Raw genomic sequence first — 17,031 nt, 5'->3', positions numbered from 1 at the left:
ATGTCATGAATAGCCTAGGGGTAGGACGGGAATAAAGACACAGACCTACTAGAGCATGGACTTGAGGATATGGGGAGGGGGAAGGGTAAGCTGGGACAAAGTGAGAGAGTGGCATGGACATATATACACTACCAAACGTAGAGTGGATAGCTAGTGGGAAGCAGCCGCATGGCACAGGGAGATCAGGTCGGTGGTTTGTGACCACCTAGAGGGGTGGGATAGGGAGGGTGGGAGGGAGAGAAACGCAAGAGGGAAGAGATATGGGAACATATGTATATGTATAACTGATTCACTTTGTTGTAAAGCAGAAACTAACACACCATTGTAAAGCAGTTATACTCCAATAAAGATGTTAAAAATAATAATAATAATATGGTAAAGTCTGTGTTTAGAAAGATATCTAATTATTTTTATAGCCAGACAACAACTATAATATATTTTTAAAAAGGAATGAAAGATAGTTTCTGGAGCTATATACTAGTAGACTAGAATAGAATGAAAGAAGATAGTGAAGGCAAAGTATCCAGTTAAGCCTAAACTAACAAAATGGTATTGAGAATAAAGAAAAGAGGACAAATTGAGGGTTATTTTAGAGGTAGATTAATCAGATTTGATGCCTAGTTGGGTGGGAAAAAGTGAAAGATTAAGCCTTGGCAGCTTGATGGATAGAAAACACAAGGAAAGGGGAGTTCCTTGGTGGTCTAGTAGTTAGGATTCGGCGCTTTCACTTCCGTGGCCTGGGTTCAATCCCTGGTCGGGGAACTGAGATCCCACAAGCCATGCGACACAGTGCCACCCCGCCCCCCCAAAAAAAACCAACAAGAAAAGGAAAAAGAAAAAGAGGAAGATACTGAATTCAGTTTTGGATACATTTAGTGTGGGACTACCCTGGTGGTCCAGTGGTTAAGACTCTGCTCTTCCACTGGGGCACAGGTTCGATCCTTGGTTGGGGAGATAAGATCCTGCATACCTTGTGCACTGCCAAAAAAAAAAAAACCCAAACAGGCTTCCCTGGTGGTGCAGTGGTTGAGAGTCCGCCTGCCACTGCATGGGACACAGGTTCGTGCCCCGGTCCGGAAAGATCCCACATGCTGTGGAGCGGCTGAACCCGTGAGCCATGGCCGCTGAGCCTGCACGTCTGGAGCCTGTGCTCCACAACGGGAGAGGCCACAACAGTGAGACGCCCACGTACCGCAAAAAAAAAAAAAAAAGAAATGCTTTGTTTTCTTCTAAGACTTTCCTAACATAACTTTCTTGAAAGATTAATTTTTTCCCCTTCAGGTATGTGTTCTGAAACTGAACAAAATTAAAATGTTACCATTTCATGGTGATGTAGAGGTTGGCCAGATTATAGAAATCCCCATTGCCATGTATCATGTAAATAAGGAGACCAAAGAGGCCATCGCGTTCTCAGACTGCTCTCATTTATCCTTGGATTTGAACATGGATAAACAAGGAGTCTTCACTCTTCTCAAAGAAGGTAAGAGTAGGCTTTTTATTTTTTCCTTTCTTTGTCTTTGAATTAAAGGACCAATCAACAATTCAGAAACTATGAATTACCATCTAAATTCACATATTGGGGATTCCCTAGTGGTCCAGTGGTCGGGACACTGGGCTTTCACTGCCGAGGGCCTGGTTTCAGTCCCTGGTCGGGGAACTAAGATCCCACGAACTGCGCGGTGTGGCCAAAAAAATTAAAAATTAAATTTAGATATTACCTTTCTTTTTTTTTTTTTTGCGATACGCGGGCCTCTCACTGTTGGGGCCTCTCCCGTTGCAGAGCACAGGCTCTGGACGCGCAGGCTCAGTGGCCATGGCTCACGGGCCCAGCCGCTCCGCGGCATGTGGGATCTTCTTGGACTGGGGCATGAACCCATGTCCCCTGCATCGGCAGGTGGACTCTCAACCACTGCGCCACCAGGGAAGCCCTGAGATATTACCTTTCTTTATAATACTTTTATTTATTCTGTCAACTGCCTGTATTAGGTGTTACAATATGATGTAGAAACAAAGGCACAAAAATTGAATAACATGTCCAGGGTTCATTGTGGCCAGACAATGTCAGTTTTTAGTGATATTAAAGGCTTCTCTTTCCAGCCTCAAGCTCTTCTTTCTTTCTTTCTTTCATTCTTTCTTTAATATATATACTACACCTCTTTCTAAGAGGACTGTATTGCCATTTAATATATGTATATATTAAATTTATTCCAAAAAAGAAAATACCTTTTTTTTTTTTTTTTTTTTTTTTGCTGTACGCGGGCCTCTCACTGCTGTGGCCTCTCCCGTTGCGGAGCACAGGCTCCGGACACACAGGCTCCGCGGCCATGGCTCGCGGGCCCAGCCGCTCCGCGGCATGTGGGATCTTCTGGGATCGGGGCACGAACCCGTGTCCCCTGCATCGGCAGGCGGACTCTCAACCACTGCGCCACCAGGGAAGCCCAGAAAATACCTTTTTAATAAGAAAAGAATATGAATAAGCTATCCATAAGGATCAATATCATTTACCGTTATGGAACTTCATATTTGATCCTGATCACCATTGTTTTTTTCATCAATAATAATGACAGTAGTAGCATCTAACATTTGTTTAGCATTTCTATTTCCTAGGCTCTGTTCTGAATACTTTTCATATACTAACCATTTAATTCTCACAATACATCTATAAGGTTGATATCAACTTGGACTTCTCTTTTGCCCTTGTTAATTATACTGTATAATATCTCTCACCTCTCCTCTGTTCTTAGGCTGTCTCTCCCCATTTTTAGGCCCTCATTATCTCTCACTGAGAATTTAACGATATCCTCCTAACTGTTCTTGCCTTTGATAATCATGGCTATCAGATAGATCTTCATGAAGCTCAATTTCAAAATTAATTTTCCTGCTCAAAAATTTTGAGAGGTGGATTTTTCTGGTGGCACAGTGGTTAAGAATCTGCCTGCCAATGCAGGGGATACGGGTTTGAGCCCTGGTCCGCGAAGATCCCACATGCCGCAGAGCAACTAAGCCCATGCGCCACAACTACTGAGCCTGTGCTCTAGAGCCCGTGAGCCACAACTACTGAGCCCACGTGCCACAACTACTGAAGCCTGCGCACCTAGAGCCTGTGCTCTGCAACAAGAGAAGCAACCACAATGAGAAGCCCCCGCACCGTGACGAAGAGTAACCCCTGCTTGCCACAACTAGAGAAAGCCCGTGCACAGCAACAAAGACCCAAAACAGCCAAAAATTTTAATTAATTATTTAATTAATTAATTATTTTAAAGTATACAATTCAATTAAAAAAAAAATTTGAGAGGCTTCGCCCTGCCTGTGGACAACAGCCAAAATCCTTCTAGTTTAGTATTAAAGGCCCTCTACAGTGTAACCCAACGTACTTTTTGGAACTTCATGCTTTGGCTTCATGTATGGCTCTAGCTAAACTAACTACTTTAGTTAAAATTTCCCATATATCTCTTTCATATACTCATTTGTATCTCATTTATATTTCTGTCTTTGTTCATTTATTTGTCAGCTTAGGATACTCTCTTCTGCATATCTAAACCTTTCTTGATCTCTCCAGCTAAAAGTAATCATGCTGTTTTCTAGACTTCTATAATGCTTATCATTTTCTACTAATAGGTTAATTTATGTAAATGTTCACCCTCCCCTTCTAAACTGTATATGCCTTGAGGTCAGGATCTTTGCTCATATTTGTATCCTCACCGTACATAGAACTGTGTCTTACATGATATATATCTGTTAATAGAAGGAACATTATTTTATATCAACTTAATATAAATAATTGGGGTCTAGTAGTGTGTAAGATTAAGAATTTTTTAATATATTAAAATTCTTATATTTCTATAGACTGATTTCCTTGAGGACTGATGGCTTATTACCCTACTGAAGTCATGTTTTTTGATTTGCAGGTATTCAAAGACCAGGACCAACATACTGTTCCAGTGCACATATAGCAGCCAAATCTCTGGGCCATACTTTGGTAACAGTTAGTGTGACTAAATATGAAGAGTATTTGGAGAGCAGTGCCACATTTGCTGCTTATGAACCCCTAAAGGTGAGATATTTCATGCTAAGGAACTGCCATATCTTTTCATGGACCCCACTATGTCTACTTGGGAGCTTCCTACCTATCTGTGATCTCTATTAAAGATCAGTGATATTTATGTTCTCTTTACTTACCACTCTCTTGTTTTTAGACCCACAGCTCCCTCATCAAATCTGAGTATCAGGGAGTTTATGCTATCATGTTTCGGCCACAGGAATATTTATAAGTTGTATCAGCAAGTTTTGTTATTTATTTATTTATTTGTGGGGGGCCTGTGTCGGGTCTTAGTTGTGGTACGTGGGCTCTTTGTTGCGGTGTACAGGCTTCTCTCTAGTTGTGGTGTGCCAGCTTCTCTCTAGTTGTGGCGTGCGGCACGTGTGGGCTTAGTTGCCCCGCGGCATGTGGGATCTTAGTTCCCCAAACAGGGATTGAACCCATGTCCCCTGCATTGGAAGGTGGATTCTTTTTTTTTTTTAATAAATTTATTTATTTATTTTTGGCTGCCTTGGGTCTTTGTTGCTGCATGCGGGCTTTCTCTAGTTGTGGTGAGTAGGGGCTACTCTTCGTTGTGGTGCGCGGGCTTCTCATTGCGGTGGCTTCTGTTGTTGCGGAGCACAGGCTCTAGGGCGCACGGGCTTCAGTAGTTGTGGCACGTGGGCTCAGCAGTTGTAGCTCATGGGCTCTAGAGCGCAAGCTCAGTAGTTGTGGCACACAGGCTTAGTTGCTCCGCGACATGTGGGATCTTCCCGGACCAGGGCTCGACCTCGTGTCCCCTGCATTGGCAGGCAGATTCTTAGCCACTGGGCAATCAGGGAAGCCCCTGGAAGGCGAATTCTTTACCACCGGACCACCAGGGAAGTCCAAGCAAGTTTTAGATATTTTGCTTTCTTTCCTCTTTTTTTTCCTCTTTTTTACTGAGATATAAAAAACATATAGTAAAGTACACTAATCTTAAGGTACTATTTATTTTTTTTATTTGGCTGCACCAGGTCTTAGTTGCAGGATCTTTAGTTGCGGCATGCGAACTCTTAGTTGCAGCATGTGGAATCTAGTTCCTTGACCAGGGATCAAACCCGGGCCCCCTGCATTGGGAGCGCAGAGTCTTAGCCACTGGACCACCAGGGAAGTCTCTTAAGGTACTGTTTGAATTTTTACATATGTATGTATCTTTGTAACACCACCTGGAAGTAGATATAGAATATTAGTATACTGTCTTTTGAAGAACTCTGAAAGAAAACCTTCCACCCTAGGGAGGGAAGTCAATCATCTTTTACCCTTTATACTTACAAATTTTCAGCACAGCAGTCATCATTTTGGCCCCCAAGGATTGGTCCATTATAATTGGGATATTACGACAGGTGGCAGTTCAAAATAAAAGTAGATAGGGACTTCCCTCTTGGGCCAGTGGGTAGGACTCCATGCTCCCAGTGCAGGGGGCCCAGATTCAATCCCTGGTCTAGGAACTAGATCTCCACATGCATGCCACAACTAAGAAGTCCACAAGCTGCAACTGAAGATTCCGCACGCCGCTACGAAGATCCTGCATGCTGCAACTAAGAGCAGCCTAAATAAATAAATAAATAATTTTAAAAATAAAAAAGATAAAAGTAGACAGAGCCTGGCATGCTTTCTATATATCTGAGTCCTTCAGGAGCTAAAATTCATATCTAGGGGCTTCCCTGGTGGCACAGTGGTTAAGAATCTGCCTGCTGATGCAGGGGACATGGGTTTGAGCCCTGGTCTGGGAAGATCCTACATGCCGCAGAGCAACTAAGCCCGTGAGCCACAAGTGTTGAGCCTACGCTCTAGAGCCTGCGAGCCACAACTACTGAAGCCCGTGCACCTAGAGCCTGTGCTCCGCAACAAGAGAAGCCACCGCAATGAGAAACCCGTGCACCACAACGAAGAGTAGCCCACACTCGCCGCAACCAGAGAAAAGCCTGCACGCAGCACCGAAGACCCAACACAGCCAAAAATAATAAAAAGTAAACTAAAATTTAAAAAATAAACAACAGCAAAAATTGATGTCTACAAGTTCTTGCTGATACATACTGACAAATACTGACTCAGTGCCTCTTAGGGTGAGGAGGCATCCACAGGGAAAAAGTTGTCAATGAAAGAAGCAAGGTAAGTTATTAATTTTAAAAAGATAACTTGTTCATTAATATTTGCATTTTAAGTTGGCCTCATTGTACATTGTGCAGCCTAAGTATTAAACATATGGTTTGAGCGTATTGCACTCATTCTCTTAGTGGATGAATCATCCTACTTGCCTAATTAAGTGAAAGTGCTAGGCTGCAGCCCCTGGTCATTTCACGAGGTTTTTCCTTAGTTTTATCATTATCCTTACCCTAATTTTATATTTATTGAATGTCCCACAAATCAGATCTCCCCTGAGTGAAAACTATCCTTAAAGGAAAGGAAGTAAGATGATGATTTTCTTTTTCTACCTAGTACTTTGGTCATGATCTTTTTCTTTAGCTGCTGAAAAATATATGTATGTTTTACTTTTGTTATCAATCTTATGTTTTGGTACATGGTATATAGTTCTCAATTTTTCCTTTTATACATCAGTTCAATTCAGTTGATCTGATTAATTTTGGACTATATACATCTAGGAAAAAAGAATAACTCCAGTTTTGCTTTCTCAGAAAGCCTTCCATGAAGCCTCTGACTAGTTTAATTTCTTCTATTTGAGGCTTGTTTGGCACTCTGTACTGTGCCTTTTTGTAACACTCATTATACTCTTTACCTACTTCAAATCTGACTTTTCCAGACTCTTAGCTCCACTGTGAGGCAGGACCTTATTTTGGCTTTCTATTACTGTATCACCAGTGGGCCATCAATGAATATTTGTTAAATTGAATTATATATACATTTTTAAGAGAATACTGCCATTAGACATAGGAATGTTTAATGTTAATAGTATTCGATAATAAATATGATTGACTAGTTCAGGAAAGAAATATTAAAACACGGTTTGCTTACATTTTCAGAATGATTGCTTCAACTCTATACTTCATTTTGTCACTTAGTCACTGTTGTAGACACTGTGTGCCATACAAAAAACCCCTACACTTTGAGAATACTTCATTCCCCCAAAACCAGTTTCCTCATCTCTAAGTAGGATACAACTCCTCTGTATACTGGAGTGAATAATACCTGTCTTGACTACCTCTTAGGTGAGAGTTCTTTGAGAAACAGATGAACTGTATAGATGTATTATTTTCATATTTTTAGGGCAGGAGTTCTTTGATACTTTAGTAAAATATCCATTTAAAATTCTTACGTAATATGGTGACAGATGGTACCTAGACTTATTGTGGTGATCATTTTGCAGTGTATAAAAATATCAAATCATTATGTTACACACCTGAGACAAGTGTAATGTTATATGCCAGTTATACTTCAATTTTTTTAAAAAGAGAAAAAAGAAAAAAATGTTTATGCACTTATTTATCAATACTTTTTATGTCCACAGCATTGTACTAAATCCCACGAGGAAGAGAGATTCTTTCAAAAATTTGGGGTATAAGATACTCTTTTCTCTTAAGAAGTTTACATAACTAGACAGTATAACAAGAATTATTGGATGTATATATATGAAGATTTGACATATTTAAATAGAATTAGGGGATAAACAAGTATACAAATTAATGGTAGAGATAATTACTATAAGAGCTTAGAGGATGCAGAAGTGGTTGTGGTCTGGAATGATTAGACATAAATTAATGGATTCTCTTGACACATGAGTTAGGCTGAATGATAGGTGGGATCTAAATTAGTACAGAGGTTGAGAAGCATTCCAAGTAAGAGGCATAACATTTATGTTTCCTAATTTGGGAATTAAGTCTAATGTCATTTACATTATAGTTATATAACCAGTTTTTCACTTTAGGAAACCGTTGAATTCTCTAACTAATCAGGGGTTAATTTCTTTAAATGTCATCAGGCTCTAAACCCTGTGGAAGTGGCACTGGTGACATGGCACTCTGTAAAGGAAATGATATTTGAAGGGGGCCCTCGTCCATGGATCTTGGAGCCCTCACGATTCTTTTTGGAGCTGAGCACGGAGAACACAGAGAAAATTAGAATAACGCAAGTCCGGCTGCCAGCTAAGAGAAAACAGAATCAGTATATCTATCGGGTCCTGTGCCTGGATTTAGGGGAACAAGTAGGAAAATGATCTTTTTCTAACATTTCTTTTAGCAATAATACTCCAAATCTTTTGTACTTCTAGCCAGTCCTTTTCAGATCCTAATGGATTTAGTTTATGTACTAGATGGGAAAATTCTAATTATTGATTAAAAGATCTTTTCTTTTTAAAGCTTACTATCCTTTAAATGTACACCAAAGGTTTTGGTTTGCTCATCTGAGAATTCTAACAGTTCACCAACCAAATGGTTCAAGATTTTTTTGTAGCAGGGGGCTTATTTCAATCATTTTATCACTATCATTCATTTCCTGTTGCCTAGACTAGAGGATATATAGTTTTCCACCTCCAAAGAATGTGAGGAAGGGAAATTTAAAGTGTCATCTATGGTTATCAATTTTGAAGAGTAACTTAGATCTGTGTTGATAAGAGTAATTAGTATATTGCCCTTTATCAGTTTAATTAGTTTTGATTATTTTTAGAGGTAGTGATGGCTTTATCCATAGCTGCACCCTGCTTCTACCAAAACCAGTAACAAAGGTTTTCAGTTTGACCAGGATTGAGAATTTAAAGTATGACTATGAGGCATAGTCCAGCTAACCAGCCCCCAGGGAATCCATGTATGATTTTAACTTAATAAGAACTGTGCTATAATCAATTGAGCTTCATTTTAATATCTCTAATGTACTGTATTGTATATATGACTAGCTATTAGTGATTTCAATCCTAATTACCCCCTTTTGAAGCTCTCTAGCTTCTTTTTGTTTTCACATTGTTATTCATTAGTATTTCCACCAGAAATGAGTTGAAACACAAATTAGTTTTTCCACTTTTTGCCAACTGGTAACAAAAGATTTGGTGGAAGAAAAGACTGAAGTAATTGGTCAGTTAGATTTTTTTAATGTTCCCTTTGTTTCTATGATACCCTTGTTTCTCTTAGCACAGATAATTAAGAACTATAGTGTCTTTAAGGGATTTGCCTGATTATAATGTCCAAAGGGACTCTATACTGGAATTTGAATAATTCTAACACGTTTAGATTGGCACAACTGACATCAAGTGTCTACCCACAATTATCTCTTGCCCTTGTGTTTTCTTAAAGATTCTGACATTCCAAATTGGAAATCATCCAGGTGTCCTGAACCCTAGTCCAGCTGTAGAAGTTGTGCAGGTACGCTTCATATGTGCCCACCCTGCCAGCATATCAGTAACTCCAGTATATAAGGTGCCAGCTGGTGCCCAGCCATGTCCTCTGCCACAGCATAACAAACAACTGGTGAGTACAGTATTTCCAACTAATTTACATTTTCTCTAACCTGCCTTAAGATAAATGGTCTGAAATGTAGCTTTTGTCTGATTGAAGTTAAGGAAACTCTTTTATTTGTTATCTAATCTCTGATAGTGTCTTAGAAGTGGTGATTCAATTAGGTTAGAGTTGGCTATACTTAGTGACGCTTAGTGACTTTGCTTGTTGTACTTAGGTACATAGTCAGCTTGTAACTATGACAGTAGGCAATTGAGAACTCTCTAAATAACTTCCAAATTGGTTTGCTAGTATCCTTCCCTACTAAATCTTTTATTAGCATTATTAGTAACTTATAGGATTTACCTCTACTCCAAACCCATATGAAGAATAACGATAAGCAATAGCATAGCTAGAAGGTAGGCAACAGGGAATGAGGAATAAATGAGTTATCTAACCTAGAAACTAGAACATCAGACTATACACTAAATGAGGTTAACTATGATTCCAAGCATGGGAAAATAGAAGTCATTTCTTAGCCTTTGCAGAATAGAACAATCCTTTAATTATTCCCATTTTACAGATGAAGAAACTGAGGATCCTAGAAGTTGAGTAATTTTCCCAAGGTCATAAAGCTAGAAAATAGCATTTTCCATCTGACTCCAATGCACACGTTATTAACTTTCTTGCTATACTGCCTTTTTATTATAAAAGAACTTAAGAGATGTTGCAGGTTAGGAACTCATTTTTTTTCAGAACCAAATTCAACATTAAATACTATTATTTGAACTTTATAAATTATTCACTTTTTTAAAAAGCACTTAGATGGAGCAGAATAGAAGTTATCTCTATAATGGCATTGTCATTCAATATCTTTTTTTTCATTTGAAATAATTTAAATTTATAGAAAATTTCCAGGAAAAGTACAACTTTTTTCCTGGAACCATTTAAGAGTAAGTTACAAACATGATCCTCCATACTTTAGCATTTATTTATTTTTTTTTTGTATTTGAGTATAATTCACATACCATAAAATTCACCTGTTTAAAAGTATACAAGTAATATTGTTAACTAAGCTCTACTTCAATTTTAAAAAGTGTGCAAATCAGAGTTGTGCAACCATCACCACTATCTACCTTCAGAACATCTTCATTTCCCCAAAAAGAAACACCACACCCATTAGCAGTCACTCCCCACTTCCCCCTCCTCTAAGTCCCTGAAAACCACTAATATACTTTCTTTCTCTATAGATTTGCCTATTCTGGACACTTCATATAAATGGAATCATACAATATATGGTGTTTACATGTAGCTTCTTACATTTAGCATGTTTTTAAGATTCATCCAGGTTGTAGAATGAATCACTACTGCATTATTTTCTTAAGGCTGGGTTCTGTTATATAGATATACTACATTTTGCTCATCCATTTGTCAGTTGATAGATATATGGGTGGTTCCCATTTTTTGGCTCTTATGAATAATGCTACAATGAACATTCATGCACAAATTTTTGTGTGAATATATTTTCAGCTCTCTTGAGTATATATTTAGGAGTGGAAGTGCTGGGTCATATGGTAACTCTATGTTTAGCCTTTTGAAGAACTTCCAGCTGTTTTCCAAAATGGCTACCTCATTTTACATTTCCGTTACCAATGTATGAGAATTCCAATTTCTCCACATTTGCCAATACTTGTTAATGTTTGTCATTTTGATTATGTCCTTCCTAGTGTGTGAGAAGTGGTATGTTATAGTGGTTTTGATTTACATTTCTCAATAACTTATGACATTGTGCACCTTTCCATGTGCTTATTGGCCAGTTGTATATCTTCTTTGGAGAATGTCTATTCCAATCTTATGGGTTGTTCATCTTTTATATTGAGTTATACAAGTTCTTCATGTATCCTAAATACAAGTCTTTTTGAGATACGTGATTTGCAAAACTTTTCTTCCATCTTATGGGTTGTCTTTCACTTTCTTTTTTGATTGTTTTGCATTTTTTAATTGAAGTATATTTGACTTACAATGCTGTGTTAATTATTGCTGTACAGCAAAGTGACTCAGTTATACATATATATGCATTCTTTTTAAAAAAAATTTTTATGGGACATACATATGCATTCTTTTTCATATTCTTTTCCGTTAACGTTTATCACAGGATATTGAATATCGTTCCCTGTACTATACAGTAGGGCTTTCTTGTTTATCCATTCTATATATACCAGTTTGCATCTGCTAATCCCAAACTGCCAATCCATCCATTTCCTACCCCTCCCCCTTGGCAACCACCAGTCTATTAAAAATATGGAATGCTTCACGAATTTGGGTGTCATCCTTGTGCAAGGGTTTTGCTAATCTTCTCTGTATCATTCCAGTTTTAGTATACGTGCTGCTGAAGCGAGTACTTTCACTTTCTTTTTGTAAACTTTCACTTTCTTGATGGTGTATTTTGAAGCACAAAAGGTTTTATTTAACGATGTCCAATTCATCACTTCTGTTGTTGTTTTTGTTTGTATTTTTGATGTCATATCTAAGAAACCATTGTCTAATCCAAGGGCATGAGTATTTACGCTTTTGACTTCTAAGAGTTTTGTAGTTTTAGTCCTTACATTTAGGCCTCTAATCCATTTTGAGTTTATTTTTGTATATGGTGTGAAGTTGGAGTCCATCTTCATTCTTTTGCATGTGGATATCCAGTTGATCCAGCACCATTTATTAAAAAGGTTATTCTTTCTCCTTTGAATCATCTTGGCACTCTTGTTGAAAATCTATTAACCATAAATGTGAGGATTTATTCCTGGGCTCACAAATCTCTTCAATTAATCCATACGTCTGTCCTTATGCCAGTACCATACTATCTTGATTACTGTAGCTTTGTGGTAATTTTGAAATTGGGAAGTATGTGTCCTCCAACTCTATTCTTCTTTTTCAATATAGTTTTGGCTATTCTGAGTCCCTTGCATTTGCATATGAATTTTAGGATTCCTTTGTCAATTTCTGCAAAGAAACTAGCAGGGTTTTTGTTTGTTTGTTTGTTTTTTGTTTGTTTGTTTTGTGGTATGTGGGCCTCTCACTGTTGTGGACTCTCCCGTTGTGGAGCACAGGCTCCGGACGTGCAGGCTCAGCGGCCATGGCTCACGGGCCTAGCCGCTCCGCTGCATGTGGGATCTTCTGGGACCAGGGAACGAACCCGTGTCCCCTGCATCGGCAGGTGGACTCTCAACCACTGCGCCACCAGGGAAGCCCCTAGCAGGGGTTTTGACAGGAATTTCATTAAATCTGTAGATTCATTTGGAGAGCATTACCATCTTAACAATATTGTCTTCTGATTCATGAATGTGAGCTATCTTTCCATTTATTTAGGGTTTCTTTAATTTCATTCAACAATTTTTGTAGTTTAGAGCAGTGGTCCCCAAGCTTTTTGGCACCAGGGACTGGTTTTGTGGAAGGCAATTTTTCCACAGATGGGGTTGAGAGGGGGTGTGGGGGGATGTTTCAGGCAGTAATGCGAGTGATGGTTCAGGCGGTAACGTGAGCGATGGGGAGCGATGGGAGCAGCGGGGAGCGGCAGATGAAGTTTTGCTCCCTCGCCCACCTCTCACCTCCTGCTGTGTGGCCCGGTTCCTAACAGGCTGTGGACCAGTACTGGTCTGTGGCCTGGGGGTTGGGAACACCTGGTTTAGAGTATACACTTGCACTCCTTTTGTTAGATTTATTCCTAAATATTTTATTCTTTTTGATGCTATCATAAAGATAATTATTTATTTCATTTTCAGATTGTTGCTCTTGTATAGAAATACAGCTGATTCTTGCATGTTAATCTTGTATCTTACAACACTGCTGAACTCATTTATTAGATCTAATAGTTTTTTGGTGGGTTCCTTAGGGTTTTCTATACACAAGATTATGTCATCTGAAAATAGAGACAGTCAGACTTCTCCCTTTCCAATCTGGATGCCTTCTTTTTGTCTTCTTGACTAGTTGCCCTAGCTAGAACCCCCAGCACAATGTTCATTAGAAGTGGCAAGGACAGACATCTTGTCTTATACCTGATCTTAGGGGCAAAGCTTCCAATCTGTAACTATTAAGTATGATATTGGATGTGGATTCTTCATAGATGCCCTATATAGGTTGAGGAAGTTTAGTCTGTGGAATGTTTTTATCACCAAAGAGTTTCACATTTTGTTCAATGTTCTTTCTGTATCTGTTGAGATGATTGTGTGTTTTTTTCCCTTTTATTCTATTAATATGGTGTGTTACATTGATTGATTTTCATGTGTTGAACCAACCTTGCATTCCTGGGATAAATTCCACTTGTTTATCATGTATAAACCTTTTTATATACTTCTGGATTCAGCTTGCTAGTATTTGGTAGAGGATTTTTGCATCTATATTCAGAAGAGATTTTAATCTGTAGTTTTATTTTCTTGTGGTATCTTTGGTTTGGTATCAGCGTAATACTGGCCTCACAGAATGAGTTGGGAAGTATTCACTTCTCTTCTACTTGTTTGAAGAGTTTGTGAAGAATTGGTATTCATTACTCTTTAAACATTTGGTACAATTCACCAGTGAAGCCATCTGGGCCTAGGATTTTTGTTGTGGGATGTTGCGTTGTTTTTTACAATTACTTATTCAATCTCTTTACTTGTTATAGATCTAGTCAGATTTTTTATTTCTTATTGAGTCAGTTTTGCTTGCTTGTATATTTTGAATTTTCCTATTTCATTTAGGTTTCATTTAGGTCCTCAGAGTTTTGGTGTCCAGAACTTTTATAGGGGTTTTATTACATAAACATGATTGATTAAATCATTGACCACATGTTTAAACTCGACTTCTAACCCCCCTCCCCTCCCTAGAGGTCAGGTGGGTATCACCTGGCTCAAAGTCCCATCACTATAATCACATGACTGGTTTTTCTAGTATGACCAGCCCCCATCCTGAGTCATCTTATAAGTATGAACTCAAGTGTGATCCAAGGGGTCCATCATGAATAACAGATACACTCCTATCACTCAGGAAATTCCAAGGGTTTAGGGTTACTTCTCAAGAACTGGGGACAAAGAACAGCCAATTTCTTTTATTTATTTATTTATTTATGGCTGCATTGGGTTTTCGTTGCTGCACGTGGGCTTTCTCTACTTGCAGTGAGTAGGGGCTACTCTTCATTGTAGTGCATAGGCTTTTCATTGTGGTGGCTTCTCTTGTTGCGGAGCTCGGGCTCTAGGCATGCAGGCTTCAGTAGTTGTGGCACACAGGCTCAGTAGTCATGGACATGGGCTCTAGAGCGCAGGCTCAGTAGTTGTCGCTCATGGGCTACTTGCTCCACGGCACGTGGGATCTTCCCGGACCAGGGCATGAACCCATGTCCCCTGCATTGGCAGGTGGATTTTTAACCACTGCGCCACCAGGGAAGTCTGTCAACGTCAAATTTAGATCAAAAATTTAAAACAGGTATAAAAGACGTTTTGGGGGACATGTGGGGAAATTGAAATATTGACTATACAGTATGTAACACTGAATTAATGTTAATATTCTTATGTGTGATAATGTAGTTTTTGCTACTCATTCTTAGGAAATGCATGCTGAAATATTTAGGGGTAAAGTGCCATGATACCTAAATCATTTGGAAAAAAAAAAGACACACACACATACAAATACGCACACAGAGAGTATGAAAGTAGAGGGGGAGATAGAGAAAGCAAATGGCAGATTGAGATGAAGTATATATAGGTATTCACTATACCATTCTTTTAACATATGTGTACCTTTTAAAACTGTCAAAGAAAAAATATTGGGAGAAAACATGATCCCTAGCTTCAGGAATATCTTACCACCTCTTAAACTATTGTTTCTTTTCTTTTCTTACTTTTAATTTTAATACAGATTCCTGTATCAAGCCTGAGAGACACAGTCCTGGAACTGGTAGTGTTTGATCAACACAGGAGAAAGTTTGATAATTTCAGTTCACTGATGCTAGAATGGAAATCCTCAAATGAAACACTAGCTCATTTTGAAAATTACAATTCAGTGGAGATGGTAGCAAAGGATGATGGCAGCGGGCAGACCCGGCTACATGGTATTGTAAATATTTATGAATCTTTTCATATATCTACTAAATGGTTCTGCACTAAATATTTCCTTGTGGGTGACAGTCTACTTATCCTGTCTCACCTTTCACCTTCGATCTTTGTATTTTTTAGGAAACATAAAGGTAGATTCCCTTGTTTGCAAAGCTAGGGTCTAGGGTCCAACGTTTCTCACAAGAACACAAAATTAAATTAATTTTAAATGTATTGGTTACCTATTATTTGCCTAAAACTTTGGAAATATTATTCATTTGTTAGGCAGTGTTTATTGAGTGGCTACTACATGTAAGGCCCTCTGCTAGGCGCTTGGAGATATTATGGTAAATGAGGCACTCACAGCTTTTGCCCTCATAGACTTACAGTCCAGTTGGGGAAACTGGACTTTAAACATTACATTGTGTTAGGTGTTTTGAAGGGCAAATATGGGATTCATTAAGAGCTTATAACAGGAGAACCTAACCTAGTTTAGATCAGAGAAGACTGCCCTAAGAAAGTCGCATGTACTCTGAGACCTGAAGAGATGGCAGAAAGAGCAAATAGAAAGAATGAACTAAATAAGTCAAGTGAGACTGACTTAGAGAGGGGGCAAGAGGCACAAGATGAGGTTCTAAGAGGGCAACAAGCCCTCAGGGGCAGTAGCCCATCAAGCCTTTTCTTGTATCACATTTGCTGAGGTCCTATTCTCCAAAGCAAGTCACCTGGCCAAAACCAGAGTCAAGGTAGGCCAGGACTACTCAAGAGCATGGATACCACCAGGCATGATTCACCACAAGCCATTAATATAACAATCTACCACAAATCAATCCCAAAAGTTAAGAAGAAAGTGGCACAAAGGGTAACTTTTAGGTTTCTGGTATGAGTATTTGGTAACCATTCTTTTCTTTTAACTTTTTATTTTATATTGGAGTATAATTGATTAATAATGTGTTAGTTTCAGGTGTACAGCAAAGTGATTTAGTTATACATATACATGTGTCTGTTCTTTTTCAAATTCTTTTCCCATTTAGATAACTATTCAATTGAATAAGAAACACTAAAGAAATAAGTTTTAAGCTTTCCCTTACCCACAGGGAGTTTATACTCAGGACAAGTTTAAGGGCTTAACTAGAGAATATGATAACATAATATTAATATGTATATGATACTATAACACTAGAATACCAATAATATGATACAGTTAATGTAAAAAGTGGTGGGGAAGAAAGAGATGCTCCTTATATCTGTAAAAATCAATCAATCACCAAATACCATCCATTTTATTTTCTAAAGGTTTTCTCTCTTCCTCTCTAACTTCATCAATAATGTCCTCATAACCTCTATCCTACATCACCATAGTAGCCTCCTAACTGATCTCAGTGTGTCTCTCCTACTCTCTAATCCACCCTCCATACTACTGTCCAGAATGATCTTTCTTTTCTTTTTTTTAAAAAAATATTTATTTATTTATTTTGGCTGCGCCGGGTCTTAGTTGCGGCATGCGGGATCTTTAGTTGCAACATGTGAACTC

General features: G+C 38.6%; 1 protein-coding gene and 1 non-coding gene across 2 annotated transcripts in view; one reads left to right on the top strand and one right to left on the bottom strand.

Annotated features, from left to right (window-relative positions):
- NUP210L (nucleoporin 210 like) overlaps nucleotides 1–17,031 on the top strand; it is a 75,514-nt gene that overhangs the window by 27,073 nt on the left and 31,410 nt on the right. The window contains exons 11-15 of the mRNA XM_060090587.1: nucleotides 1,282–1,480; nucleotides 3,909–4,054; nucleotides 7,998–8,219; nucleotides 9,301–9,474; nucleotides 15,322–15,514. Coding sequence (XP_059946570.1) covers nucleotides 1,282–1,480; nucleotides 3,909–4,054; nucleotides 7,998–8,219; nucleotides 9,301–9,474; nucleotides 15,322–15,514 — 934 coding nt within the window. The remainder of the gene's footprint in view (nucleotides 1–1,281; nucleotides 1,481–3,908; nucleotides 4,055–7,997; nucleotides 8,220–9,300; nucleotides 9,475–15,321; nucleotides 15,515–17,031) is intronic.
- Nucleotides 11,737–11,843, bottom strand: LOC132484701 (U6 spliceosomal RNA). Its single transcript, XR_009531263.1, has one exon. It is a non-coding gene; the product is annotated as a U6 spliceosomal RNA (small nuclear RNA).

The sequence above is a fragment of the Mesoplodon densirostris genome, chromosome 2, assembly GCF_025265405.1.
Source record: "Mesoplodon densirostris isolate mMesDen1 chromosome 2, mMesDen1 primary haplotype, whole genome shotgun sequence".
Classification (NCBI taxonomy): domain Eukaryota; kingdom Metazoa; phylum Chordata; class Mammalia; order Artiodactyla; family Ziphiidae; genus Mesoplodon; species Mesoplodon densirostris.
Note: the sequence above shows the minus strand (reverse complement) of the source record. Positions and strands in the feature narration are given on the sequence as shown.